The sequence below is a fragment of the Lepeophtheirus salmonis genome, chromosome 12 (assembly GCF_016086655.4).
Source record: "Lepeophtheirus salmonis chromosome 12, UVic_Lsal_1.4, whole genome shotgun sequence".
NCBI classification, from domain to species: domain Eukaryota; kingdom Metazoa; phylum Arthropoda; class Copepoda; order Siphonostomatoida; family Caligidae; genus Lepeophtheirus; species Lepeophtheirus salmonis.
The window spans coordinates 5,362,606-5,381,255 of NC_052142.2; the positions used below are offsets into that span (position 1 = coordinate 5,362,606).

The 18,650-nt window shown below is 34.3% G+C and overlaps 2 protein-coding genes across 15 annotated transcripts in view; one reads left to right on the forward strand and one right to left on the reverse strand.

Annotated features, from left to right (window-relative positions):
- Nucleotides 1–2,518: 2,518 nt before the first annotated feature.
- LOC139906850 (uncharacterized) lies at nt 2,519–4,986 on the reverse strand. Its single transcript, XM_071892305.1, has 2 exons — nt 4,688–4,986; nt 2,519–4,590 (listed from the first exon to the last, which is right to left on the reverse strand). Exon 2 carries the CDS (start codon nt 4,327–4,329, stop codon nt 2,953–2,955), a length of 1,377 nt encoding a protein of 458 aa, XP_071748406.1. The 5' UTR covers nt 4,330–4,590; nt 4,688–4,986; the 3' UTR covers nt 2,519–2,952.
- Nucleotides 4,987–16,637: 11,651 nt separating this feature from the next.
- LOC121127331 (uncharacterized) overlaps nt 16,638–18,650 on the forward strand; it is a 61,823-nt gene continuing 59,810 nt past the window's right edge. For all 14 annotated transcript variants that reach the window (XR_005867780.2, XR_011782894.1, XR_011782915.1 and 11 more), the window contains exon 1: nt 16,638–16,838. Coding sequence is in view for 10 of the 14 variants with exons in the window: in XM_040722668.2 (XP_040578602.1) it covers nt 16,682–16,838 (157 nt within the window). In the remaining 4 variants the exon portion in view is untranslated. The remainder of the gene's footprint in view (nt 16,839–18,650) is intronic.

Consider the following 18,650-nt stretch of genomic DNA (forward strand, 5'->3'; position numbering starts at 1 on the left):
AGTTGTCAAAAACAGTCTCTTTGTAGCTGAGTAAGGCCTCATTTATATACTCCCCCTTAGTAAACAGCTTTTTATGCTTACCGATGTAACTAGCGAGATTATAACTGACTTCTGTGAAATTCCCTTGACTGTTCACAAGTACTTTAAAAGAGATGGATTGTTTGCCATATCTAGCCACGACATGTTTAATGGCTTCAGCTCTTTCAGGGGGTCTTTATATAGTTTGTCTTGTTTTGTCTCAAAGTGCCTCTGAATGCTGGAAGTTTGGCAAACGACATTGTCATAAGAGAGTGTGCACACAGCGCAATTTTTGATGTACACAAAAATATACTCTTCCCTCTATTTTTTTTTATTTTATCTGAAGGCTCTTTCATCTATTATCTCAGACACTACTTACAGCTAACTGATTTAGATAAAGTTAGATTTACGATCTTTGTTTTGATTTAGTTGTAGTATGGTAATTTTATATACGCCTATGGACCCATGGAAAGTGTTGAGTGTAGAGCGTTGAGGAGTGTGGCAGTTGAACGATCTCTTCTCGCTAGTGAGGGATTGGATCTTCTTTCTTATTTGCTTGCTCGCTTTTCCCCCCTTTCTTTAATCCTGTAAATAACGTATATAAACGTTTGTATTTTCAGGAATGAATATTAGTCACTTAAGACGACATGCATATGTTGTATCCCTCTTCCTCACAACAGAAGTGAATTTGATTGGAGTATCGTGCTGTCACTCTTAATTTTTTTTCTGATGCTGATCCAGCGTGACACGTGCCGGTAAATATGCCTCCACATGCCAGCAGTGGAATGTGTGTCATAGGTTGCTGACCCCTGTAATAGACTAACAAAAGAAAGAATCGAAAAAATTATGCACATTAGATTTAATCTTAGACTCTCTTTGAACCCAAAGAGAAGCCTCATAAATAAGAATGGAAACTAGTGATGATTTGAAATCAGAATTTAGATGAAAAAGTTAACTGAGAGGTTTAAAAGTATTTAATTATAATATTTGTCATTAACGATAGATTTTACAATATTTGCATGTCTGTAACTTATTATTTAAAGTTCATATAATAACTGCATGTTGAATAACTTGTTTAATCAGTATTATTTTTCTATTTCTTTGGTTATTTTCTCCCTTAATAGACAAAGTATGTTATTTACAATGTATAATGCATATTATTTAATGCATCTTGGATTGAATCTATTTTTTTATTACAAATATAAATGATATTAAATTTTTTATAAATAACAAATTTAATATTATGACATAACCTGGTAAGAGCAAAATATAGTCAATATTATATTATTAATAAACCTTAAGGTGAAAATAAAAGAAGTGTCATACGTGTGTCAGCGCTTTCTGTTGTTTAAAAATAGTTTCGTAGTGATATATAAGACTTATTTTAGAAAAAATAATATCTAGGGGTGGATTACGTTTACCCCAGGATATGGTATCCCCAAAATTCTTTGGAGGTACATTAGTTCACGGAACTAACGACTTACTTAAGAAGTTAGGCCAACTTGATAACATGAATTCCTGTAGAAGTGCAGGAGGAGAAGAAAAGGAAAACTGGACGTGGCAAAAGGTGAGGGCAGTCCTGAGGAAGAAAAAAAAAGGGGACGTATTCATATGTCACTCGGAGCAGAACGGAAGGATCTGTTGACACAGGAAAAAATGGAGAAAAATTTAAGGAAAAATACGTTATATGATGTGAACAAAAAAATAAATAACAACCCGTTTGGAATAAGTTTTATTTGGATTGGAAAGATACCCAAGGATTAAAACTAATTACCCCAAATATGGGATAATACGAGAAAATATTTGGCTTTCTGAGATTAAAAGAGGACGAAATTCTTAGGTTGAATGATTGTAAAAGTGGAGCAGGATTCATAGGCATCACTACAAAGTATCTTGTACAAAAGATGGTGGCAGACAAAGACGATAAAATAGGTATGTTACAAAGTTAAATGTAATTTTATCAGGGAAATAAAAATTATGACTAAAACCATTTAAAAAGCGGCCGTCTATCATCCCTGTGGGAGGGAAATAAGTGGAATTAATTTCTAAGAATCAGCTTGTCCAGTGCTTCCAAAGGTTTGGTCACATCAAGGCTAAATGTACAGTTCTGAAGAGAACACTTTATTGGAAGTTCGAAAAAACCTATCCGAATAAGAGTACTTGCTGAGGTGTGAATTTGTTGAAGAAAGAAAAGAAGATTGAAACCTAGACCCCATATCTTTACAGGCTGATCAGCCCATAACTAAAAACCAAGAAGACCATAAGGGTATAGTCAATATTCAGGGTATTGTAGTGTCCTTTTCTAGCAATCGTGGAAAAGGCTACTACAAAGTTTACTTATATTTTTTAGTTTGGATTAATATAAGATCAATATTTGATCTTCTCAGGATACAATTTAGTGGGAATCAAATGAGAACACCGCTGTGTTCAATGGGATAACTATTAGGCCTACCTTAAGTTGTTGTTTTGGAGTTTAGGGTTGATAATAAGAATCACGTAGTACGTTTGCACACTGCCTTATTTATTACTTAGTTCTTCGGAGATAATCTGGCGATTGATTCCCTACATACATCATAACATATATTTATAGACGTTTGGGGTCTAATGCTAGTTGTTCTAGAACTCTCCAATTCACCTCATCACATGCTCCCAGCATGTGATGATTGGCCTTGGTGATTACTCATCATAAGCGTATCATATCCAGACACACAACTCAGCAATAAACCTCTCAACACATCATTTATCATCAAACATAATATCAAAATAACAATAACTCATGATAGCTTAAATCTGATAAATATATATATACAATAACAACTATCATTCACACCATGATACATAATACATCCAGTTGGTGATACTACAGATGCTCCCTCCTTGAGGAAAAGACGACCTCGTCTTTCTTTCCCGATATACGGCCCTTCAGGATTTAACTCACTCCTGTACAGCTCTTCTAGCTCGTACCGTACAGAGCAACGTCACAAAGAATCCTGAAAATATAATGATTAATAAGGTTTCAATAACCACTATACCGTAAATCCAAAAACGATTCTCTTCAACCCTGGCAGTTCTTGCCATTATCCTCAACTTGTCTATAGATATTGCTTTCTGAGGTTCCGTCAATAATTCTAGCTTGTCCTTGAGGTTTGATTGTCCATTACCATAAACCCAGCTTTCATGGAGGTTTAAATCCGCAATAACATCTTCCACCTCATCCAGAATCATCATTTCCACGACCCTCACCTTGATCTTACTTGTCACTGGTCTTTCTCCAATCAAGTAATCACCAATCCTCACATTGCAATCATTCCGAAATGTGATCATCCATTGTCCGGACCCAAGTGCTTCTCGACGTTTTGTTGTCCTACCAGAACCACTTGTACATGACGCTTTGATCCTTTGTGTCTTCTGCACATCCACGAATATTTTTCCATCGTTGATTTGCGACACAAACACGTCATCCGATTTATGTAACATTATGTCACATAATCCCTTAGCCAATTTAAAGTTACCATGAATCAATGCAGGCAAACAACCATTTTGTCCAATTCTGAACAACCTTAAATGTGGACACAGACGAATATCTTCAATATGAATACAATCCACTAATTCATCTGTTTCAATTTCCTTATAAATACCCTTTATGTCATCAATCACTAAATATTTTCCTATTGGTGATCGATATGACATCCGAACTCCTTCTTCTATTGTCATCGGGAGTTCCCTATACTTATATAACTCGTATAGATTATCTTTGTAATATAAGGGTAATCGAACCGCCACATCTAATCCGTTTGCCGTTCTTTCCAGTTGCACAGGCAGAGAGTAAAAATTCCCAATACTCTCACTTTCAACTGGACTGATTGATCCATCATGATTCCTTTCTTTTACCATATCCAAGATCTTCCCCACATCATTGATTGATAACAAGTCTGGTGTTAATCTCCCGGTCATACCAGCCTGTATTCCCCTGATCCATTTGTTGATCTGTTCTGAGATTGTTGTCAACACCATTATCATTGTTTCAACCCTTTCTACTTCTTGTAGCTGATTGTGAAGCATCATTGTGACATTCTTAAGGATATCATACTTTGTGGCTAAGTTTCTTATTGCTCCACGGATTGCCCTTAGTTCTTCTTCTTGCTGTGCCAAGGTATCCAATATCTCTGATTCATACCTTGAGTGATCATCACTTGAGAAGAACTTTGTGAACAACCCCTTAAGCATCCAGCCTCCCAATACTCCGAGGCCCACTATCACTTGCCTTTTCGTTTTTCCGTCATTCTTATATCCACATAACATCATTATCATTCATGTGTGTGCAGATATATTCTATTCTTTGTTGTAGAGCATTCGTCAATGACTTGGGAATACGCACAATGTTCATATACTTAATTGTAGCATGCATACTCCCCAGGACGTTTTCAATTCTTCTGTTGATTTTAACCATTGGTAATTCCGTCCTGACCTCTATCAATTGTACTGAAGTTCCCACTCTACCCATTTCCTCGAATAGAATTGACGAGTTCTTCCTTTCCATTATAATTTCATTTTCTGAATTAACTTGAAGAACTTCAAACACAAAAGTAAGTGATAATAATAAAATAAGTAACTTCATATTTAATTATTTTTTTTTTTAAAGTTCAAATCACAATTAAATATTTATTACTTATTCCTTTTTAAGGAAAACTATTTTCCTCGCCCTCTTTCTCCTGTGGAATATCTGTAGAAGATATATTAATTGTATCTTCTAGTTCTCTTTCAGTCTGTTCCTCTTCTTCACTATAGTACAGCTCACTCTCTTCACTTGACTCTATACGCGATTCCTTTTTACCTTGTGCGTGGGGGCTGACTGGTTTCCTTTTATATGACTTAGGGCGTGTTTTCCCATCTAGCAACGCAGCTAGTTCATCAAAGGCGGCACTTAATAATTTCTTTGACTTCTGTTTATATTCAGGCGTTGCTTTTCGTTTTCTATTCTTCTTCTCAACAGATCCTTGCATCTTATTGGACGATTCTTCCATATTCTTTACTTATTTCTTCCGCTCCTGCTTCACTCATATATGCCTCCTCGAGTTCATCCATATTACCATTTTCATTTTTAGCCTCTTGTTTTCCATTCTCCTCCTCATCATCCTTTTTTTTTTGGAAGATCTTCTATATCTTTATTACTTATGGATGTAGAAATCTTAGGAATTGTTTGAATTTCAGGAGAATCAGGATATGAAAATTGAATTACTCGATCTAAATTATTACTTTCGTTCTCTTCCGTTAGTCTAGAGTCTGAAGGTCTATTTCTTTCTGTTCTATAGAGAGGTGTATTAAAGGGAATCAATTCTTTAGAAATATCTTTTCCCGATATTACCTGTAGTCTGTCCTTAGCTACTTTTTTAGGACCCTTGTTTGTTCTAATCTCAACCATTCTGTCGTTTATTACCTTTAGAACCTTAAATGGTCCGTTTTGATAAGTAGCCAATTTACGATTCTTGTCAGTTTGTGGTGCCCACAAAAACACCTCATCGTCAACATTAATTACCTGTTGGACTACTTTTTTATTATAAGCCTCTCTATTCTTTAAATGACTTTCAAATTGTTGGACTCTAACTTTTTCTAACGCATCAGTAACTGTATTTACCAGTTCATTAACTGATGTAGGAGCATTTTGCATATTTGAATCTAATTGAACTGCAGGAACCACTGGATGTGCTCCAGTTACTAAGAAAAATGGAGAATACCCTAACCTCGGTACAATTAGGAACCTTATTTGAGCCAAGGCTCCCCTAGGCATTTATGCCATTTATTATCAGGGATATTTTCTTGGACCATTAATGTTCTAATAGCTTGTCCAATATCCCTATTTAATCTTTCAACCGGGTTAGTATGAGGTTGATAAGCTTGAGTTTCTGCTTTAATGACTCCTAACTCATCGCACACCTGTCGCATTAATTTAGAAATAAATTGTGAACCCCTGTCTGTTACTAATTTCATACCCGTTCCATACCTTGGGAAGAATTCAGTTAATAATATCTTACAAATATTTTCAACTGTAGGTTCCTTCAAGGGGAACGCTTCTGAAATTTAGTACATGCATCAGTGATTGTCATTAAATACTTAGGATCACTGGCATAACCGTTGTACATCGGACCCATCAAATCCATGTAAAATACAAGGAATCTTTCATTGATGGCTGTAGAAGTTTGTCCCATTTTTTCCAATGGTCTTTGTCTCCTTTCCTTTGCACAAACACAGACTTCGCAACCTTTTATTTCATCCTCAATATTTCTATCCATATTTGTCCAATAGAAATATTGTTTAGCTAATAATTTTGACTTTGTCATTCCAGGATGCGCTGATAAAGGATGTACATGTACAGTCGCAATAACTGTACGTATATCTTTTTCCGGTACACAAATTCTCATATTTCCATTTTCCTTATCCTTCATATACAATTTACCATCAATTAAATGTAATTGATTATATATTCTAAGATAAGCTTTAATTTCCCGCGACAATAATTTATTACCTTGTGCTTTAATTTCCTCAACCGTTTTGTTTTTCATTAACAAACCCTTAATATATTTCATGCAAGTATCATCACTTTGTGACTTATAAAAATCTAGTTTTATAAATTTATCTGTTGAGATATCATCAATTTCGTTTTCATTGATTTCTTTTCCCTTATCTTGTACCTCAATCATCTCTTGCTCTATTACCTTGATCCTTTCTTGTTCTTGATCAAGTTCTTTTTTCCTGCGTCGAGTTGTTACCGCAGCAACATTTGCAATGGGTTTGCCTATAGCTTTCATTAGTTTGAAATCATATTCATTGGGCTTTTTACTTTCTTCCGTTACACCTTCTTCATGGTCGGGTCTTCTACTCAAAGAATCAGCATTCTGATTTCTTTTTCCAGGCTTATACTTAATTTCGAATTCATATTCCATAAGCCTCTCCTTCCATCTGTGTAACATTCCAGTAAGCGCAACTGATTTCATGAACCATTGTAAAGGTTGATGATCAGTCCTGATTTCAAACTTTCTTCCCATTATAAAATACTTAAAATGTTCTACAAACTCGACTACAGCTAGCAATTCCTTCTGCGTTGCAGAATAATTTCTTTGTGATTGATTAAGGGACTTGCTACCGTACGCAATCGGATGTTCTTTACCATCATCCCCTATTTGCGTTAACACGGCGCCAATGGCAAAATTTGAAGCATCTGTTTCAACAATAAATTCTTTTGAAAAGTCTGGGGTATTTAATAATGGTTTTACCTGCAACCTTTTCTTTAATTCATTAAATGCTTCATCTTGGCTCTTAGCCCACTGCCATTCTACATCTTTGCGGAGAAGTTTTGCAATTGGTTCAGCTATTTTAGCATATGATGCTATAAATTTACGATAATAAGAGGTCTTGCCCAAGAAGGTTTGGAGATCCCTCTTGTTAGCAGGAATAGGCCAATGCTGAACAGCTTCTACTAGTCTATCAGCCGGAGCAACATGTCCTCCCCTATCTCGTGCCCTAACCAATTCGTCATAGGCGTAAACAAATCTGTTTTCGTAGCCTTTACCCTGAGATTAGCCTTCTCAGTCCTGAGCATAAATTCAGCAAATCTACATAGTGTTTGCATGAACGTACATCCTAAGATGAGATTGTCATCAAAGAATCCGAGGAGTCCTCGCCGGTCTAGTTGTGGACCATAAACTTGACGCATTAATCGTGCATATGTCCCGCACGCATTCTTGGGTCCAAAAGGCATCCGAAGGAATTTATAAGTCCCAAATGGGGAAACAATTGTTAACTTGTTCTGATCCTCTTCTTTCACAGGTACTGCAAAGTATCAGCCATATCCACTGAAACGAAGTACTTTGCCTTTCCAATTTGTGGATCTGTTAACAATTCCATGGAATGAGCTATAGGATATGCATCCGATTTAGTTATACTATTCAAATCCCTATAATCCGTAGCAAATCTCCATGTTCCATCTTTCTTTTTACTGGAACTAACGCTGATCCCCATTCACTTATGGTCGGTTCAATTATTCCTTCCTCAATCCATTGTTGAAGTTGTCCTTTAAAACTTTCTTTCACAGCTGGATTCATAGGTCTAACCTTTGCCTTCACCGGTTCATTTTCACTAGTATCCACCGCAAACTCTAATATTTCCGTGCGGCCTACATTGGAGGAGTCTTTTGATAATATACCATAAAATCTATATAATAACTCTTCTACTAGTGCCCGTTCATTACCGCTCAGATAATCATTCTTTCGAACTCTCCCCCCAAACATAATATTAATTTCATTTTTAATTTTCTCCGCCTCACTAGCTACTCTTTTAATAGGTTTTCCAATATATTGAAACAATTTATCTAGTACTAGTGAATAATTAATATTAGGGTCTAATTTTTCAAGTTCTTCAGATGGAGGGCAGATTTTCTCCATCTCCATTGAAGCTAACAAATTTTCATGAGTTGGCGTGTAACGCTTCAATCGTCGGATAGTTCCTATTTTTCTTCCTGGAGCTATCCGCCGGGGTTCTTCTTCAACAGTCGAAATGACTAATTTTACTCGACTATCGCCCCGCCTCGTCATCCTCACTTCTGTTAATTGTGACTCAAGATTTATTTTCCAATCTTCTTCAGTTGCTGTAAACCATACAATATTTGATGTGCCGTCATCAGTTACCTTGTACCCTTTGGCTATAGCCTCAATTATTACCGTCTTCTCTACGGGAATTACCGTCTTCTCAGTAATAATTACCTCAGCAACTTCTTCACAGTCAATTAACATTAAAGTGGAGACAAGTTCCATTGCCTCGTCAGAACCCAGATATTCTGTTAACCGAATTTCTGTCCCGCCAGTCCCAACCCTAGCAATGATATCCTCACCTAATTCTAATGATATGGACAGCTGTCTCATAGTTTTCAGTGATAGTATAAATGGCACCCCTAGCCCACGAACTACTAGGGGGTTTATCTTCCATGGTTCTTCTAAATTTTCCACCATGATTTCAACCGGTTCAGTAGGAATACCAATAATATCTAACCTATTATCCCCTACTGAACCCACTACAATGTCCGCCTTTTTCAGGTCCTTGCAAGTATTTGACCTCCTCCATAATGCCTCGTCAATAAGATCGAGTGCCCGGTTTCCAGTGTCTGCTAATCCCTGAAACCGCATACCACCCAACTTGGCCCAGAACCAAATTGGCTGACTACCTGGCAGATTTAAGCTTGCTAAACTCGATTCAGCAAATTTGCTCATTGTAGTTTCTTCCCCAAAGTCTTTTGGATGCGTCAGATCCCCTTTGGTATTTGTGCTGTCCGCGATGGCGTCGCTTTGGGAAATAATACCTAAGGGGGGTTCTTCCCCCTTAGGAGTTTCCCGGCTTATTTTTAGCCAAGGGGCAATTTCTTTTAATATGCCCCTCCTTTTGACAGATAAAACACTTTGGTTTCTGTTTAAACCTCGGTGCCGCAGTAGCGCCCTGTCTTTCTTCTTCCTCCCTTTTATACTTCTTTACTATGAAGCAATCCTTCATTTTGTGACGACCCTGAGGGTGGATCAAGCAATGGTCTCCTTGCGTGGGAAGACTTATTGCATCTACCTCCATGGGTTCAACCATGGCGTAATGGGGCTTTGGGGCATTTACATTGGGTGCTTTACTTGGCACAGCTCGTCCCCAATCCCTCTTATATACCTTTTGGTCGACATAATCGACCTGATCCGCCCTCTCATAGTGCTCTACATGTCGAAGCACTTCTTCTGCCGTCATCTCAGGATGGTCATAATTTATTTTCCTAGTAGCTTTTGCAATTACCCTATTTAACAGGCCCTGCAAAAACTGCTTCTTAAAAGCACTATGGTCCGTGTCTTTCGTAGGACCATAGGCCTCAGAGGTTCTTTAATATGAAAAAGTACTTTTTAGTACCTTCCCCCGTCCTCTGCAATCTCATTTGGAAGGCCGCCATCGCCTCTTCTTTCCCCCCAACACTATTAATGGCGGTGTCTAACCGCTCCATTAAATGTGTTACGCCCTTGACTTTCTCCAGGGGGACCCCTAAACTCTCGTCAAAGGTAAAATATGTGTCCATGACTATGTGCCGGACAGTCTGTTCCACGGGACCACACATGGCCTCCGCCACCCATTTACACATGAGAATCTCACCCACCCCTGTATCCTTCAGCTTGGACAAAGCACCGATTTTCCAGTAATGGAAGTCAGTACTACCATCATACGCCTTCAGGGGTTTTTTTGGTTCCCCTGAAATTGCTTTGATGCTTTATTTACCTGTTGGACAATATACAATTCTAGCTGTTCCCTGGTTAAGGTCTGTGACCTCGATGGATTGAGATTGTCGCCTGATGTCTGCATTTTCTGTCCTTTAAATTGTTAAAACAAATAGGTCAGTAATTTTATAAAACTTAATTTGGCAAAACAGCGATTTACTATTTATCCTGACCTCAAAGCGTAATCAAAACTTATTTCAGAATCAAAACTCGAATCAAATGGGCGTATCACTATTCGTCTCACCCCAGCTTAGTCTAAAGAAATATATATAGATACATGAGTTTACTAATTATCTCTACCCCCTTGTGTTCTTCTAATAATATAACCTTTAATTTAATTATTCATCTCCAAATATATATCTGCTATAGATGCCCCACACGGAGTGAACATGTATGTCAGATTATATTCTTCGATCCCACATACATAAATATATACATGTAAAATTGAATACATAAACACAAAATAATTATACAAAAGAGATAACATATATAAATTTGTCTATATACTCCCACTCATCCCATTCCCCTTAAGTCACATGATAATTCAATAATTTTTAACCGACATTAAATTCTATCATTGACTTAAATTTATTTTTTGGGTTACTAATTACATATTTCTTTAAGAAATCTACAGTCAGATCTAATAACTACCCTCCGTAAATTTACTGCACTAAACTGTAGGGTGGACAGTGATTTTGCGCATTGATTCTACTTTAAAGGAATACTGAGAAACTTTTCCTGCCCTGTCCTCTACCGCATTAAGATTACGTCACTACCGTTCTCCTCGGGAGGCTTTTCAAATATTAGGTCCTATACCGTACTTACATCTTGAGAGATGTTTACAAAATCTACTTTTACATTACTTTACATTTGCGATTTTCGGCCGATAACAAAAATAAACTAAAGCAAGAGCAAAAGTTGCTCAAGACTGACAGCATCCTACCGACTGCGCCAATTTGTAGTGTCCTTTTCTAGCAATCGTGGAAAAGGCTACTACAAAGTTTACTTATATTTTTTGTTTGGATTAATATAAGATCAATATTTGATAAGCATTCCTTCTCAGGATACAATTTAGTGGGAGTCAAATGAGAACACCGCTGTGTTCAATGGGATAACTATTAGGCCTACCTTAAGTTGTTGTTTTGGAGTTTAGGGTTGATAATAAGAATCACGTAGTACGTTTGCACACTGCCTTATTTATTACTTAGTTCTTCGGAGATAATCTGGCGATTGATTCCCCTACATACATCATAACATATATTTATAGACGTTTGGGGTCTAATGCTAGTTGTTCTAGAACTCTCCAATTCACCTCATCACATGCTCCCAGCATGTGATGATTGGCCTTGGTGATTACTCATCATACGCGTATCATATCCAGACACACAACTCAGCAATAAACCTCTCAACACATCATTTATCATCAAACATAATATCAAAATAACAATAACTCATGATAGCTTAAATCTGATAAATATATATATACAATAACAACTATCATTCACACCATGATACATAATACATCCAGTTGGTGATAAAAAGGACCAAATGGCTAACCATATAATCAATCACCTATAATACGTCATGGCGGGTGGGTATTCATACTTTTATTTATTCAATTAGGAAATATTACGGTTTTATTCGATATAAACAATATTTATCAACAATGTTAACTCATTTAAGTTTATTATTTGATATATTCTTATAACACTTAATTTTATTTTATGGCCTCTACTCATCCCTCTGCTCGTTACTCCTTGAATTTCAAGTTATCTTTATATTTTTAATAGTTATAAGGGTAAATTTGATAATTCGGATATTTTGTTTTTTTTAGTTTTTTAAATAAGCTGTATGACCCTTAATATTATATCTTCAAACGCAAATTCTTTAGCTGATAAATCTAAGCTCAAACGAGCTGTATAGTTTATTACAGTTGGATCTTGATATTTTATACATTTGCGAAACTAAAATAGACAAGTGTAACTACAGTTGGAACTTATGAGTTATGACATCTTCCTTGCACCAGCGGTCCATAAAAGAAATCTTTCTTATGGTTAAGAAATCGCTAAAGCCTAAAGTAGTACTTGAAGATATTGAAGGCAACTATCTTGTTGTTACCGTGAACCGTGGCAATTTCGTGTAAATTTATTATCCATCTATGGACACAATAAGGCCAAATTACGATTCTATGATTCTATTTTTGCTAAGCTAATCGAGGAGGATGACAGGAATTTTAGGGATATGATTGTAATAACAGATTTCAATATGGTAATGAACACATAATCAGATTCAAATAATTACAGGAATGAAAATAATTCTAACATAATAAAAATCGTGAAAGAATTTTTGAGTACTCGAGGTTCAGAAGATACAGCCACAAAATTCAAAGAAAAGCCAAAATATACTTTCGAAATTAGAATGAAAATTAACTGAGTTAAGAGATCAAGGGTTGACTATTTTTTTGTGTCTCACTCACTGTTTCTCCTGCTGGAAGATTATAATATATTGCCAAAAATACTTTCAGAATCACATCCCCATAAAAATTACGTTGCAAAACCGCAAATGCACTTAAAAGTATCTGTAAGTTGAATACAGATCTTTTAGGGGATGTAATGACTGACACCAAAATCAAAGCTATCATATTTGCCATTTTCGATAGATTAAGGAATAGAGAAATAAAGATATCTTCACTTGCTTTGAAATTACTTTTGCATTCTTCAAGATAAGAATATATAAAACTTAGGGTAAGGCTCAGTAAGGAAAGGAAATTAATAGAAATTGTTTGGATGGAGATCATGATACTATTACGGAAAGCAAAATTCAGGGTGAAAATGTTTAAACACCAATTATGTCTAATAAGGAGTGGCTATAAATCAGGCTATCATTTCTTAAATAAACATGACACAGATTCCTAAAGTTATTAAAGATTCTCTAGACAAATTTATATCCGAGAAAGAACAGAAAACTATATAATGCTATATTATAAAATAAGAATATATCCCTAGGAGTAGATGGTTTTCCGACGGAATACTTCCTTGGCTCATCTATTAGAAATAGTTTATAGAGAGGCGTTAAAAGTAGGGAAATTTGACGATTATTCTTGATATCTAAGGCATAAAAGGATCCTAGGTGGGTCGAGAATGGAAGGCACCTCACTATGCTGAACACTACTTATAAAATATATAAAGTGGAATTCTTGATAAAATAATTCAAAAGGTTTTGACATCAATCATACATCCTTCCAAAAAAGGTTTTATGAAGGGTCCATATTTGGAGGATATTTGGCGACGAATAACAGATTGAATACGAACTCCGGAGAAAAGTGGGCTAGATTTAGCGGTTATGGCCATAGATTTCAAAAAAGTATTTGATTCAATATCACATCAATGGATAAGAGTTTGTCACGGGAATAATAATTTAGTGATGTTTTTTTTGGGAGATGGTAGACATTTTTCTAAGTAACCTCCACACATTCGATGAAAAGAGTAATTACATTCTTAGTCAGTAATGGGTGTCGACAAGGGGATCCTATTTCACCTTGTCTTTTCATAATTGCATTGAACCCTTTAATAATGGAAATTGAAAAGTGTTCTGCCATTAAAGTAGGAGACTTAGAAAAGAAAGTAGAAGCGTCTGGAGACGAATACTTTATACTCAGGAGATGCAAATCAAATTATTAAATCACTTAACTGTACCGACAATATCCTTGAAAAGTTCAAATATATTTATAGATTAGAACTCAATTTTCAGAAGTCAAAACTTATGACAAACTGCTCGAATAGACAAGACTTTCAAAGATGAGAAACTTTAGAAGTAATTAAAATGTTGGGATCGTTTTTTACAATAGAAAGAAGAGATGAGTATGAAAATCGGGAAAAAATTGAAAACGATTTGGTCAACACAATGTCTAAGTAATGTCTCGAACACATTAATACCAACTAAAGTAATTCATCGGTTCAGGGTTATATGGTTTTCTGAACAATTAACAAAAAAAGGGGATACAATATGCCAACATTTTATATTTCCTAATGGACCAAACAAGCTAATTTCGTGGAGAAAAAATATATTGTATGAAGAAATTCGGTGGTCTTGGGATGATATCTTTCAAAGATCTTTGGAAGACTCTTTTATTGTTTTGGTTTGGACGAATTTTTGAGGAGGGTTCCGTATGGACAGAGTTACTAAAGAGGAAACTGGAGGAGAAAACTGGGCAAGACTTAGGGCGAATTAAAGGCAAAGGTCCATTTAAATTGTTCCAAATCATAAAGAACATGAGTATGTTTTGGTGGGAAAACAATGGAATTAATTCTGAAATTTCAAAAAAAATTTATCAACTATGAAATGGCAAGAACCTGCGGATAGGAATACAAGACTAGACTACATGACAAATTCATCAATTAGAAGGAGACTAGAACTTATGGGAGAAGTTTTTAATAAAAACAGGTTTTTTATGTTCATTGAAGTATTGGAAAAGAAGGAAATTTTGACAAAAATATATTTTAACATGAGGACATTTGGCCCGTTTTAATTACGTGAAAGGAACAAAAAAAAAAACAATTCGAGAATACCTTATGGCAGAAAACGATAACAAACACTTCTTACGGTTGATTGAGAGAAGGATCGAATGACTTCAATTAGAATCCAATCGAAAAGATGTGTTGAGGCCCCTCAGGAATGGCGGATTTGATTTTTCCTTATATTCGTTAATTTCTCGAATAATTACGAACACTCTCCCTTTTGGTATTACTTAGGCAAGGTCTATCGAAGAAAGGATTTGTTTCTTCTGTAGGAACAATATAGAGACGGCCAAACATTTTTTATATAAGTGTAAAACAATGAATAACAAATGGAATAACTTAACCAGGGATTTTTTTTCAAAAGTCAGCTTGATTTTAAGACCGAAAGATTTTAGTTTTATTTATGTAGGTCTTGGGTCGGAAAAAATAAATTTGATTGTAACCAAAGTACAGTATATTTTATATAAATTAAGATATACGATAACCGCCTGTCTCCCTTTTTGCTAATGTGTGTGTTAAATATGATTGAAATTTGTATTGAATAGATATTGAAATATAGTTGTGCTATTCTACAAAAAAAATATTAATGTATTAATAATCATTATTAGCTGCAGTATTTGTAATCAAAATATTGTTTTATTTAAAATGATCTGTATATATATAAAAGAGATTGTGTGTGTGTGTGTGTAGATGTCCTTTATACATTCCCACACTATTGAACCTAGGAAGGTGAAAGTGATAGTGACTTTTGATCTCGGAAAACATTGCCTTAAGGTCAAAAATACACAAATTCCTCCGGATCTTCTACAGAATCATTTGATACGTCTATAAGAATTAAGAAGTTCCATTTTTGATTTTGGAAGAAATTTGGAGGGCACTTCAGGCGAAATGGATTTTGAATTGTCTAAAAGAGCAATATTTGTGGAACGTTTCAGTACTTCTCGAGATATCAGGACAGGATCATGGTAATGATGTAATACAAGCAATCATGCAGTATCTTATCAGTCGCAAGTAATAGGGAAATATATCATTGATATATACAAAACCGGATTGAAGATTTGCAACAGATCATAAAAGACAGAGAGTAACTCGAAGGATTTGTTGAAGAGTTATAGTTGTAAGTCCTTGTTGCACTTATAGAATTAGGGGTCGGCAATTGAGTCATTCTTGCGTATTTCCTTGTTTATTTCCTTCTGACACTACACAGCTACGCGTAGCGATCTAATAAAACGTCATGACAGCTAAGCCACTCTCCTCCGAAACATTCTTCAAATTGTCGGGGGTAACCATTTCGATTTTTGGTTTATTTTTTTAATTTGGTCCAAATGCTTAAGATTTCTGAAGCTAACTATAGTTTAAAGTGATATTTGTCAGCAGATATGTCGTCTCTCAATGTTACCATATATTTTATTAAATGCTTTTATGTGTGTTTTTTAACACACACCTCAATTAACCCAGTAGTCATAGCTTTATTCATTATGGATGTTATGAAATTTAATTATAATGTTTTAAGTTTGATATAATTATACAGAAACACCTAAAACTGCTCTTATTTTATAAATTTCGTGTAATTATATTTTTAATTTATATTAAGTATTAACACATTTTGTTTTCTATATTCGTTGAAATAAAAAAATCTTTCAATAACAAGTTGGTCATGTACTTTTTAAAATAAACATGCTTATAATAAAAAAATAATTTTTTGTTTAATTCATTTCAAATAGCATATGTTACATATTTTTATTATCATTATTTCATGTTATTTTTTCTTATGGCATTGAATATTATGTTACATTTCATTCATTTACATGTTGGTAAAGAAGTTGGTTGTAATTTTTATTGTTAAGTTTAATCAATATTATGAAAACAACACTTATTGCGGTTTTCATTTTTAAGTTGAATATTATAATTGCTGAAAATAGACAATATTATTCTAGACGAAGAGATGGTACATATAATCCAAGACTTGCGTGGGAGATTATTAACTACGAACGAAATAATATTCCGAAGTTAAGCCGTATGTGATGTGTGCATATATATTTTTAACTTTTTTTTACAATACAAAATATAATCTTAACATATTTGTTATTTTTTTTGGTCATGTTATTTCGTTTAGTCATTAAGATTTTTAGATATTTTTTTGCTTTTTTTGTATATTTAAATTTGTAAATAATACTTAATTATTTTCTTAATAATTTAACTCTTCGATAATGAGAAGTATATGTTTTTACTTAAACTGCAGAATTCATTGATTATTTGAGTGAAAAAATTAAAGCCATTGTAAAAATTAACCAACTTATTTATATTTATCACATGTTAAATACATATATTTTGTAAAACTGTATTAATTTGGTGGAAAAGGAGATAAACCCATAGTAGCAGAGAGTTGATATGCTAACCCTGAAAAACAAAAATCTATTATTGACGTTTAAATCTTGTGCTGCTTAAATTTGAAAAAGCTAATTCCAATACATATTTCTACCAGGTCTTACGAAAGCGTAATAAAAAATAAACTGACACCTAGTATGAACTTTATACAAAATTGGAATGCAAATTATAATTAAAATATAACTGAGGTAATTTTGATTTATTTAGAGCCACGAAGAATATTTATTTCACTGGATGTAACCTCCCTGAGAATAAAGAAAGATAGCTTATAAAAAAAAATCTTTTATGTAAAAGTTGTCAACTGTTTAAAGCTAGCCGCTGGATATCAATTTGTAATTAACGTCTCTGAGGAATATAATATTTTTATGACATCATCTGAGATACGATTTTTACTCGCACCGAGAAAGGCTCTTTTCTAGATCTTCAATTATTATTGATACTTTTCAAAAGAGATATCAGGTCCAAAATCCGTTAATTGATCATAAAATCACTATAAATCAAACCTAAGTTAGGCATTAGTCTTAGGGATGATTCAAAACAGTATCAAGGAAAAATGTCAAAGAAAAAATGACAGAGAAAAGAAAGAAAAGTGACATAGTCGAAAAAATGTAAAATTATTTTTAGCTGGTATAACACTTATCACTAAAGTTGATAATATTGTAGAGAAAAACGCGTGCAAGGAGAAGGGGGGGGGGGAAGACATATGGTATCATTGTTTAAAATACTGATGTGATTATCATCTGCCTGCTTTATTATGATTTTTGAGGGTATAACGAATGTATTTATTAGCAAAATGTTTAATGAATATATACCACGTATAATTGACTTTGACGTTTTTTATCCGTTACAGTAGATTTTATAACGTCACACTCCATGAAATTGTAATTCATTATGAACCTTATTCTCAGAATAATAGCTAATGAAACGACAATGTAGAGTATTTCGAAATATATTTGAAGTTCAAAGTTTAAAAAAGAAGGCTTTAATTAAATATAATCTAAATACTAAAAAAATATACCACCATACATTTATGTTAAATATACAAAATTGAACAATTGGAATCAAATACCTAATAACAATAAATTATGTATACAGAATATTGAAATAATAGATTGATCCAAATAATATTTTCTTGTTCTGACATCGGAATCCAGTTAAATATGTCATAACTTTAGGTTGCAGGACACAAGCGAGACGTGGAGTTTAATCAAAAAGATAATCACCCCTCTTCTTCATGTGGAAGTTGCTATATACAATTGTACACAGGATAGACATATCTCTACTGATGAGATCTAACTAATTATTAATAATAAAGTAAATGTCAAAACCATATAAATATAATAATAAAAAAAATGTTAGAATTAAATCCATCGTAAAGATTTAGAGCAAAAGCTAATTATGTAGTAATGTCCGGCGATATTACTCCTTATTAAGAGCATCA

What these genes read in the sequence shown, in the direction of transcription:
- LOC139906850 (XM_071892305.1), bottom strand. Translation starts at nt 4,329, where the DNA reads ATGATAATGATGTTATGTGGATATAAGAATGACGGAAAAACGAAAAGG.